This window comes from Thunnus thynnus, chromosome 13, assembly GCF_963924715.1.
Source record: "Thunnus thynnus chromosome 13, fThuThy2.1, whole genome shotgun sequence".
Classification (NCBI taxonomy): domain Eukaryota; kingdom Metazoa; phylum Chordata; class Actinopteri; order Scombriformes; family Scombridae; genus Thunnus; species Thunnus thynnus.
In genome coordinates this window covers 6,771,846-6,783,897 of record NC_089529.1, presented here as the reverse complement: position 1 = coordinate 6,783,897, position 12,052 = coordinate 6,771,846, and the positions used below count along the sequence as shown (strand labels likewise).

The following is a 12,052-nucleotide window of genomic DNA, read 5'->3' as shown; positions in this document are numbered from 1 at the left end:
AATGGTCAATGGTCACCTTGCTGTGTAATTTTCCCTGAATAAAAGCCATTGTGTGCTAAACTTTTAAGCACAAAGCAACACTCTACTCATGGCCTATCTCTCCTGAGTTTAATTTAAGAGGAAATGAATGTTTGGCCCCTTTCGATTGCTTCCTCCAGATCCTTATCCCTGTAAAAACAAGAGAGGGGTAGTGAGGGTCGTTGTCGCTTGCTAGCTGCTGCTACATTACCTGGCAAGAGAGGGATTATTTTCCACCGATGGCTAACGTTACATCATGACCCTCATAGTTGGCAGACACCTCTGCGAATCATATCACTGATAGCACAGTAACTAGGTTAGCAGGTGTATCAATTGAATTATACGAAAAGTTAATTGGGTCACAAATATCTCTCGCTGACAGCTCGGTGTAGAGACACGTGCATCGCGGCATCAATCAACAGGCTGTGTGGTAGTTATTTTGAGCTTGAGATGAGGACGCAGGAAGTAGGGACATTACATAGGCAGTAAAGGTGACATTGTTTGTTTTCCTCGAGACTACACAGACAGAGACTAGCCCACTGACCTTTAACTGCAGCTAGCTATCTGATAGGCTGTCGAGTGCGTCTCAGAGAGGGCCACATTCAATATGAGGATGCCTCTGGTTTCTCTCAGGGAGAATGGCTCTCTTTGTCCTAGAGACCCCAGGGACATGGGTCATTTGAGGGGAGATTTAGGGGGTAGTGAGGTTGTATGGGTACTGTCCAATTAACTGGAGGACCACCATACCATTGCCAGATATAAACCATCCATCCCTTGATCCCCAGTCCCTCCTGACGCTTAGCTGAAGAAGCAATAGTTAATAATAGCTCAAGCAGGGGAGCTTTCATTCAAGCTTTTGTCCAAACTCTCTCTTTCTCCATCCATGTCTCTCTGAGAGGCTGCTGTCTTCCTGAGCCTGTCCGTAACAATAAACCTTTTGATTCCTTAATGACGTGGGGAGGGGAACATAAATTAACTTGAAAGGGGATGAAGTTTAAAAAAGCACCTTGAATCTGTCTTAGAAGTCGGAAAGAAACAAGAAAGGTGTATGCTGTGTTATAGATTTTTGTGTGTTTGTGTGAGTCCTCTGTTGCTTTGATAATGAGCTGTGTGTGATACAACAATCTCCTGTTCAATATGTAAGTGAACTCTGGCCAAAAACATCCCCCATAATATCAAGAACAAATCAATTAGAAAAGGATTAAGGGTTTTAGATCCATGAGCGCTCTCAGACTCTCCTGACAAACTGAAGGGGAAAAACTAAGAAGCTTGTCGGTGTGTCTGAGCTAGCAGACAAACAACAGAGCAACAGAGTGAATTCTAATATCAGTTTTCACCGTGCAGAGATGTGATGGCAGGGCTGACACTGAGGCTAAACACTGTTTTGATCAAGTTCAAGTAGCTTAAGTTGTGCCCATGGAAGCAGACTGTGATTAAAAAGGCATGTAAGTAGTTTATTGTTCAATTGGAACACATTCTCCATATTATTTGACACTTTCAAGTATTACAACCTGACAATCTCATACACGTAAACTCGATTGGTCATGAACAACTTCATATATGGGTTTGCATTCAGTACTATATGAACTTCGCAATACATAAATAACATTAACTGTGCGTCTCATATCAATATACACATTCGGTACATAAATATATGTGTACAATGACACAGCATAGAAATATAACTTGATGCGTTATGAAACAATGGAAAATACACAGATCCCTTGCTCGATCATCACAATAAATCTTGCTGGAAAATTGCACAGATCTCTCACTAGAATACATAACGAGTCCTCCTGAATAAATGAGTGAGAACTCAGTGGGGTGTAATTCACAGTCGATAACATTCAGTGCATCCGAGACCCTGTAAGGCAAGCCATGAACACAGTCACATATTCTCCAGATAAGCTCACTGAACTTCACAGGTCAGAAATGGGAAATGTGGTGACTGAAGTGTGTGTATGAATTGTGTGTGTGTGTGCAGCTTTACATGGAGCTCATAATAGACATCTGGAACATCAAGACATGCTGATTCATGCAACTCTTAAGTGTTTTGAGATGCATGAAAATGATTGTTTTGAAAACAGAAGTGACATTTTATATGCTGGTTGATTCTCAAAAGTCTTGCTGTGTCCACACGCTGCTTCCTCTCCCCTCCAAAACCAAGCTCACTCACTTTTTGACCCACTATCAGAGCATCAGTAGCTCTGCATCTTTGTCTGTATCTCAGGTGTCAGTAGCCTCTTACTCTGGGGGGGGGAGAGAGGATTGCAGTTCTGCTCTCAGAACACCATGCACTTGTTCATCATGGACACTGGACTCCAGTGGAGAAAGGCAAGACTACACCCCCCGCCCCCTAATCTCCCACCTTCCCTGGCCAACTGCTGACCGAGCGGCTGTTACGGGTTCACCTGAGGGCCACGCTGTGAGCTCCTGGACTTTGAGAGAAAAGCCAAACTGCTGACTCCTTTGACCGCTGGCTTTGAAATGGAGCTTGTTTTTATGACTCAGTTCTGCTATTAATAGCTCCATGCCGTTCTCATGCCCCATTGAGAACAAGCTGTCACGTGCCAGGTTATGGGGCTGACATTGGCACTCAGAGCGCAAACCATCGACGACTCACTCTGACATTAGCAGAGACTAAATATACCTGACATTGGACAGGGTGCATGAGGTTTAAAGTGTATGAGGATGTATGTGTACTGGTGTTTAGGATGATGCTGTGAAGAATAAGGTCAGGGCTAAAAGGGTCTGGTGATGAGTCTGAATTCAGTTGTCACTTTTAGTGCTTTGTAACCTGCTTTATGGCACATTCATAATGCTGAAATAAGACCTACTGCTTCACTATGCATGCATGAATGCTAATCGAACCCTTACAGCACCTCGAAGGCATTCCACGAAACGCCTTTGTCATGTGTGTCATAAGGGGGGGAACACCAGGTGAGTCATGCCTGCACTACGACGTGGTCGATCATCTTAGCAACCATGCGATGAAGATGTTACAAACCAGGGTTCAGCTGAGGAGTGATACAGAACTTATTGTGTTCATGGGTGTCGTAGTGCAGCACGGGATGCCTCGCTCTAGTTGGGCTGGGACAGTCCCAAGGCCATGGCCATGGCAGCCACAAGGAGGGCAGAGCTGGCAAGGATCACCGCGCCTCCCGACCGGAACACCATCCGGCCGTTTAGGGGCTGCACCGGCCTGAAGGTCCCCACCATCGGCTTCCCATCGCGGAACTTGAGCTGCGAGAATGCCTGCAGCTGGAGGAGCAGAAGGTAAACACAAATTTAGGCTCCAGTTTTTGGAAGAGATCAGCTGAGGTAGCAAAATGCTGGCACATCAAGGTGTGTAATTTGACAGACTTTGTCAATGTGGCATTTTTGTTGATGGCTGTAGTTTTAAAGGTGTAGTGTGTAAGATTTAGTGGCATCTAGTGGTGAAGTTGCAGATTGCAACCAAATGAATACCACTCCCCCTCCCCTTTCAAATGTGTAGGAGAGCCAGTGTTTGGTTTGTCTGCTCTGGGCTACTGTAGAAACATGGCGGTGCAACATGGCGGGCTCTGTGGAAGATGACCTGCTCCCTATATAGATATAAAAGGCTCATTCTAAGGTAATGAAAACACAACAATTCTTTATACACTTATTAAAACATACTTATGAATATTATATTCCATTTCTGCCAAGTCCATTCTGCTAGAGGCCACTAAATTCTACACACTGCAACTTAAATTTCAAATCAGAAACTGTGCTTTGAAACCAAAAGACAGAAAGGGTATTAAAAAATCTAACCTGGTCAATGCTCAGGGGGATGGGGTTCTCAAACAATGTCCAAATCACAGCCTGGGTGCACCCTGGGGTGGTCAGGGAGCCCTTATAGCGGTAATAGGTAGTCATATTCTGCTCAGTTGGGATCAGCTGCGCCAAGGAGATGGGAAGCAGAGATGTGTTGCTGTCTAAAAACAGAAAAGCCACAGAGGAGACATTAGGATCACTGCTATGCTTTCGTGTTTTTAGTTGGTTCAACTGAACTTCAATACCTACGTGTGGTTTTGATGCTTTGCAGAGCGTTGATGATGGAGTCATACTTTCGGTTTGCACTTTTGGACATCTGAAAATGTAAAGTGGCACATTTCAGCATTGTTTCATTTCAAGTTGAAGTATGTTCTTGATTATGACAATACAGGATTCAAATGGTTACCTCGTAGAAAAACCCAAGGACTGCAACTCCCTCTGGGTCAGATAGTGCTGTTGATAGATCGGAGTAGTGGTGCTTCATGTGAACAATATGCAGCTGTAGAAACAATAATACTGATGTTACAACTTTTTCACAAAGTCCTTTTTTACACAGTATGTGTAGAACTTTGTTGTAAATGGGCTAATAAAAATGTCACGATTTTATCAGTTTAGGGCAACGTTTGTGGAAAATATTTCATGCTCGCACAATAGGAACTCAAGTTAAGCAACTCTTTATCAAACATGTGTCTTAAAAGACTATTGATAAAGAAAAGCTTTCCTAACTCATCCAACAATCAACAATTAATCACAGAATTATTTGCTGCAATAATAGAGGGGTGAAACCTTTTCTTTGTATTTTTACAGGATAATTTTAGTGATACGTAAGTCTTTTATTAAATATGTAAGCATTTTTATTATTGTCAACAAATCCCACTAAAAGATCAAAACCAACAATGAATGTTAATGTTCCTTTATTCTGATGAACATGGGCACTGCAGTTTATTTTGAGTCAACCCCTCATACACCTGCTGTAAGTTATCACTAGTGCACCAAATCCACAGCAGAAAATAGTTCTCAACAAATGCACTATTTACTACTGTCTGAGTGACATAGTGCTCAGCTGTTTTAGGAAATAATTTAGCCTTTTTTAAAAATAAAAACAGGCCTACATATTTTTGACCTATTTTTAAAGATTTACATCTTCAGTAGGAATGAATATGGTCATAATTCAAATTATTGGTCTGTGTTTACAACTATTATCAATGTAAACAAACCTTTAATGGCATCAAATGATCACTTAACTAAAAGAGAAAACAAATCTTTTCATTTGGGTCAGGGATTATGCTTTTAAAGTTGTTAAGTTCCACATTTAAACAAAAAATATGATGTTTCTCTCAGTGGACAGTGAGTGAGGTACAACATTATTGCTGATTTAAAGTTTTGACTTCATATATGCCTGTTTAATGTCTTTATTGTGAATGACACACATGTCAGTCCATCAACTCACCAGTTATTGTCACTCTGTCACATAACAGTTCATGTCAGAGACGGGCTGTGTGTGTTTTGGGTTGTAAGGTAAAGGTACCTCCATGGGATACTGCTCCCCATCGATGGTGTGTTCGGAGCCGGGCCCTCCGTTGACGCCCCAGTGCAGGTGGAACTGCACAGCCTTGTAGCTGGTCGGCAGGCCTCCACCTGAGATGATGGCGACGTGAGGGACTTCAACCTGAACTGGAGTGGACACACACCCAGCACAAAGAGTTCACACAACAGCCTCCGAAATGCATCAATGGATATTTAATGTTTCATGGAAAACATGCTCACCTGAGTGGCCGTTGTTCTTGATTGTGTTTCTGAAGATCTGCTGGTAGTTGCTGAACTGGAAAGGAGTCAGACGCTCGTCTGTGAGAGCCTTTCTGGTGACAATGTTGATGGGCGACTGTAGTTTTCCTGCACATTCGCTGTTGGCATGATTCCACTTTTCTGGTGCTGAAACAAAGAAAACACCAGCGTTAAACAGGCCTTCTGTTCAGCGTCTTTCACATTAAAAAATTGTACACCTTTTGAATTTAAAGAAGCTTACTGTTGCACTGATGATCACAGGTGAACTGGGACTGATAGCACCAATCTGAAACACAGAAAAGATTATTTCAAAACAAGATTTTCATTTAGAAGACAGGGTGAATTAGTGTAATGTGGGACACCTGTGCTCAAATGCATCTATCTCTTCTTCTAACAAATGCTAATGAATAGGACTGCTGTCAAATGAAACCTGGCATGTCATGTAATTTAATTATTGAATTATTATTATTGTATGAATTAAGGTTATTTGCACCTTTCAGCACAGGCTTTTCAGCCTCCCAAAGTGTGTGCAGGATTTCAGCCTTATCTGTCCCACATTAGGAAAGGCACATAATGTGGGACAATTTGGCACAAGAAGTACTTTTATATTTGCCATTTCTATTCTGACCGTGATATTTGCATTCTCTTCTCTGATATGATTAGAAAACACCTTGGGGATTTCAGAATAGTATCGGGTGCAGATATGATGTATTGGCCTCATATCAAAATATATTGCCAAAGTGCCAGTTGCAGAAATTGTCCCACATTACTCTTATTCACCCTACACTTTACTCCTCATCTTCAGATTTGATGTCAACAGCAAACAAAGAATACACATGCACACAGTTGATGCCAGTGACATTATCAGTTCCTGGCATTGTTACCCTGACATCAACAAGCCTCAGCCTATTGTCAGAGCAGAATGGGATGTTTCCTCTTAACATATGTTCTGGAAACTGTCCAGCTAGATTTTATGAGTATTTACAAATGTGTCTTTTTATTAATTGTTTATTTTTTCTTCCCTTACTGCAAACAGTGAATTGTTCCCCTATTAGTTTAAATCAGTTGTTATTCCCGGCCATACAAAACCCCTAATACACAGGAATTGTCTTCCTATTCACAAAAAAGTTGGTGTTTGTGCTTTATCTTTCCGTGCTATCAGAAATAAACACAGAGCCAATCTTTTGCATCAGTGAGGCCACGTTCTCACATGTTTGTCTGAGGGTTTATTAATATTTCACAATTGGTTTGCATGTTTCTACCCCGTACCCGGAGACAAATATCTGCAGCTATCTCACAAATCAAATATTTATGAAAAACACACATGCCATTGAAAAAATACGGGGAGGGTCTCCTGCTCTGTTATTAGAATTGTATGAGGACTTCTCCCGGTGTTTGTGAAGGAAGTCGACGCTTGGTTTCTCTGCCATGTTGGGGAGTCTTTTCCTCCTGCTCTGCCATGATAATAGGTACTGAAAATAAACTGAGCAGGGAGGGCGGGGGGCAAATATTTGTGTGGGTTCAGATTGTATTCACTGGTGCCATCATTAAGTCGCAGTAAATAAAGAGGCACTCAATTTTTGGATTTATTTTTTAATAAAGCTGCGTGGTGTGTGAGTGGAGCGTGAATGCTGCAGGAGAAGAAAAAAAATCTTACAACACAGAAATTTGTAATTATTCTCTGCCACTAAAGGCAGGACGCTGAAGCTATTAAAAGATTCTGATTAATTTCAGTTCCTGAAATTATCACCCTGTGAAAATATGTCATTTTCTGATAGCCTCAGTGACTGGATAAGACTAAAAGTGAGAGCAAATGCTCAGAAATGTGCAATGATGTCACAGTTAAAACCAGGTCATCACAGGAGGATTCAGCTGTGTGAGTTCAACAAAGACATGATGTACCAATTACATCCGATAATTGTGACAATAAAGCCCGTCAGCCATCAGTCATGGCCTTGATGCTTGAAGATGCATTTATGACACATGACACAAGCTGCTAAAAATGCTCCCATAAGAAGATAATGCATTTAGTTTTAGCCAAATAAATAGAAATATCTATTTTTAAGGGTCACAGTCGCTTGTTTTCATCACAGCCAATCAGATCTCTGTCCGCACAATTCTTGACCAATCGCAGCCTGGCTTTGATCTTTTGTGCGGCGCTGGGGCAAATGAACAATATGAATGGGTTTCAATGGATCTGAGAGCTCTGCCAAGAGAGCAAACTGAGGAAACTGTCAAGTAGAAACAAAAGGCATCGAAAGGAAAACAAATAAAACCACGTCTGTCCGCACGTCGAGCGGGGTGAAAACGTAATGTGAATACACGCCAGCTGACTCGGAGCCGGATCTTTTCATGCCATTGTGCAGCAGAGAGCCAGACATAAACTGTGCGCTGGAGACGTTGCACTTCACACAGAACAGATTCAAAAGAAAAGGAAAGCCTGGGACTAAGCAATGCCAGCCCTGGTACCCCCTCATATGCCAGAGAGAGACTTCAAACACCATTCTGTAACTAATTGGCTGCGTCTCCATAAACCTGGATCCAGGGTGGAAGTTGAGAGAGATTCAGGGTCCCTAAAGAAATCAGGATTAATAGTTTCATGCTATTTAAGATATTAGAGAAGGCAGAATTTAACCTATGACTGTCCTGATCATGTTTCACTCGTGTTTCCCACATGGAAGCTTCTGTGTGTCTGTATTTAGATCCTTGGCATGAAAAAGTCTGAGTGTACTAACAACTATTCACACATCGCCTGCAGGGTGCATGTGTCCGAGCGCAGCATGTACCTCAACAACACTGAATAATATGCACCGAGTAACCTTCAAGATAAATAAGAGAAGGCTGTATGAAAACTGTGTGAGTGTTTTTATTTGGACTGATGTTTCATCTCCAACCATCACTAAAAAACAACCGTAAAAGCAGGAGATAATACATAGATTATACGGGGAAAAAACGCATTTATTTCTACCAATAGCTCACTCCTGAATATGCAGACAGGTAAATGTATCAGTATAGGATACTATCTACATTAGAAGCGCATATAGCAGCATTTTACTTCCATTATGTAGAAAAGAAAAAAATACTGGAGAGTTTATTTTAATTTTGCACTGTAACTGGACTTCTTAGCTTTATTTAAATCTAATTACTGAATTAAATCTGATCACATTTTAAAGACGGTGAGAACAGATGTATTTAGAAAAAGCACATCAGGGGCGTGTTGATGCGATTTCCCCGATATGCGCAATAGTTCATCCTCTGACTAATGACTAATCACACTGACCAAATAGTTTTTTCAGTAATCAGTCATTGTTTCATCCAGGTCCTCAGATCTAATCTAGTCCATCAGAGTGTCGGTGCCAAATTCATCAGAGGGGATTTACTTCGCTAACCCTCGAGGCATATTTATGAAATTAACGCCTCAGTATCCACCGCTGAGACATTTGGAGACACCGGAGGCGCGCAGCTCGACGCGTCTCTGTGGTGCAGCGAGGACGCAAACGTCAGTCATTGGCTCAGCGTGGATCCGAGCAGGTGCAAGAACGAGAGAGAGGGAGAGAAAGAGAGGGAGAGGGAGAGAGAGAGAGGGAGAGGGAGAGAGGCACTGAGGGAATCTCAGCTCCTCCGCCAGATCTGCTCGCGTTTTGTCTTTGGCTCAGCTCTGCTTTTGTTGGATATCGCTAGTTATCGTATCATGCCCTTGAACAGGCAGCTCAGTGGTGTGACTGCAAGGTGCAGATGAGCATGTCGGACACATGGAGGAATGTCCGATGTCACATCAGTGTGATGGACAGGGCAGGTGTGCGCGGAGAGCGTCAAGCAGAGGCGCTTTTGTTGCGGAGGAGCCTCTTTTTCATCTGGGGCTCTTCAGTGAGTCCGTTTTTTCCCCCCCTGAAGATTGCAGATTTCTATCTCTATTTTTTTTAGATTCTTGGGATTCCGCAATGTATCAACTTTCTAATTGAGCAAAGTGACTGGCAAGGTTGGAAAAAAAAACTGGTAAAAACAACTTCACCCGATTGAGAAGCTTTGCATTTATTTCAGATCTACTGTTTGTGTTAAAACAGATTAAACATATGAATCCAGATATGAATGCTCTATTAATTGCATGCTTAGTTTGAGCCGAGATGTAGGCTAAACTAACCCCCCAGATTTTGATCAAAGATGTAAGAAAGTGATATAAAAAGACGCATTCTGCAAAAAAAGACCAGATAATATTAGAGAATAAATATCTAATTTCCAGCTAATTATCCCATTTCTTTCACCACTTAGGACGTGTGCAATGGCAAGAGAAATTAAAATAAAGCCACCAGTTATTTCACACATATTATCAGCTATGAATGCAATTGAGACTCACCTCCTGCTCCTGTGCAGAGGGTCCATAGGGATGCCAGGAGAACGGGCAGGATTAGATGCTGCATTTTGGAGCGTCTCTGACTCGACCGAGGGAAGGCAACACAATGACTTGTTTTTTCCAATGTGATCGCATTCTTGCAGGGGGTCTTATACTTATCTATCACCGTACCCGTCAGGAAAGAAAGAGTGTGGCCCCTCCCCCTTCGAGCATCGCCTCTAATAAAGCTCTCCACTGATAAGAGCTCCACTGAGGGCCTATCAATGGGGCTCCTGATGTGCAGGAGCCAAATGTAATGCAATCATTCCTGTCATGGTGATGATAGGCAAACACTCCCTGATGATTTGAGAGGTAATTGTAGCACTGGAGGAAATCAGATGGAGTTAATCATCAATGTGGGCAGCTGGTTTCTCCACAGGTAACTCAAGGTGGCCCTCAGAGGAAAGAGGGGGAATATTCTCTCCCTTATACTTTAATTTCACCCTATTCCTGCATGTTTAAGGCATCTTAATAAACATCTAATTTCACACTGTCTGTACCATACGTATAAATTCTATATTAGCTGGATCCAGCTTTATATTGAAGCTATATGATGTCTAAACTAAGTGAAATATTCAAACATAAGATGATTTTTAGGTCTTTACATACTGTTCATGTTCTGACCCTTCACCCTCATAATTAGTCTCTATACCAAATTTCAGAACCACAACATTTTTCATTTCTAAACACTTTATCAGTGTAAATGGGAAATTAATCCTTAATTAATCTTTCAGAGAGCAGAGAAAGTGTATTCTTTAGGTTTTACACTATTTGTTTATGGTGAAAAAAACATTCACAATCACAGTGTATCATGGTCCAATGTTGCATAAAACAGGAGAACATAACAGACATAATGATTTTAATGAATTTGATTGAATGTGAAGACATTTTTGAAAGGTGATTTTATTTATTTATTTATTTAAATATATATGGCCTCTATACAGCCTCTATAAAATGTCTATCAGAGGCAAAAAATTCAAAAAGAAAGTTTATTTTGGGTCACTTTAGGAGAGGTCATAACATTTCAGGCTAAAATAAAGGTGTTCAGGGTGTTTTTATTGCTGTTAAATGTAAAAATGGCCTGAACAGTATGTAAAGGTTAATCAAATGCAGATATTCCAGATGTTTCATACATCATTTCCACATTCCCAGAAACATTCATTAACTGGTATCCTTGGGTAATTTAGAATCTGAACTAGAATTCAAAATAAACTTCTATTGATTTGAACAATGTTTGGCAGCACAGAGTTTCATTCAGTGAGGTTTACTGGTCAGACAGAGACAGACACACACACACAGCTTCACCTGAGAGCCTCACATCTAAAAGAGGATATAAAGTGAAGTCTTTAAAAAGGTTTATTTTCTGGTCCAGTTCCCCGTGTCCACAAAACTCGTCTAGTCAGTGCAAAGCTTTGCAAAAAACCTCAACATCTCTCTTCTAACTTTTCCCCGGAAAAGTTAGAGCTGTCACCTTTATTTTCATTCACCGGGCAGAAACCTAGAATACCCCCGGCCTGAATTATTGATCAGGCTGAGTGAGTACAGTGAGGGACATTGGCAGAAGTTCTTCCCTAAAAAAACATGAATTAGCTAACGTTGCTCTTCTCGGAGACTTTAACCAGCAATCTGCAAGTGTAAAAGACTGAGAATGGACATGACATGTGTGTGAAGGTATGTCTTCATATAGACTGTGTGTGTGTTTTTCAAGAAAATACATAGAACACTATGTGATGCATAACAAATAAAAGTTTTCACTTCCATTCCTTGTATTTTTCTTAATCAACATGACTTTCTACACTTGCCCACAGGAAGGAAGTGACTGTTGATTCATGTCAGAGAGCAGCTATTCTCATCCGTCACCAGTAAAAAAGGAAGAAGAGTGAAATCGTGGAATAAACTTGATATGAGTTGGTGAAAATGCTGGCCTTGTAACAGATGTACTGCCTTGTGTTTCTCTTGATGGAGAAGCCCCATCTGGTGGACAAATGGGAGAAAAGCGTTGGTGTTTTTATGATCACTGTAATGTGTTTCATATTATTTACTTACTTATTATCTACTTAATTC

The 12,052-nt window shown here is 41.2% G+C and overlaps 1 protein-coding gene across 1 annotated transcript; it reads right to left on the bottom strand.

The window, feature by feature from the left end:
- Positions 1 to 1,451: 1,451 nt before the first annotated feature.
- On the bottom strand, positions 1,452 to 10,748 carry ca4a (carbonic anhydrase IV a). Its single transcript, XM_067607513.1, has 8 exons — positions 9,953 to 10,748; positions 5,840 to 5,884; positions 5,581 to 5,745; positions 5,342 to 5,487; positions 4,220 to 4,312; positions 4,063 to 4,129; positions 3,811 to 3,974; positions 1,452 to 3,279 (listed from the first exon to the last, which is right to left on the bottom strand). The coding sequence occupies exons 1-8, from the start codon at positions 10,014 to 10,016 to the stop codon at positions 3,100 to 3,102; spliced, it is 924 nt and encodes a 307-aa protein (XP_067463614.1). The 5' UTR covers positions 10,017 to 10,748; the 3' UTR covers positions 1,452 to 3,099.
- Between the last annotated feature and the right edge of the window lie 1,304 nt (positions 10,749 to 12,052).

Bases quoted from the DNA above. Each gene is read 5' to 3' on its own strand.
- ca4a (XM_067607513.1), bottom strand. From the start codon at position 10,016: ATGCAGCATCTAATCCTGCCCGTTCTCCTGGCATCCCTATGGACCCTC. The intron at 5,488-5,580 runs GTGAGCATGTTT...TGTCCACTCCAG, and splicing joins CAAGAACAACGGCCACTCAG to TTCAGGTTGAAGTCCCTCAC. The intron at 3,975-4,062 runs GTAGGTATTGAA...TTCTGTTTTTAG, and splicing joins GCAAAGCATCAAAACCACAC to ACAGCAACACATCTCTGCTT.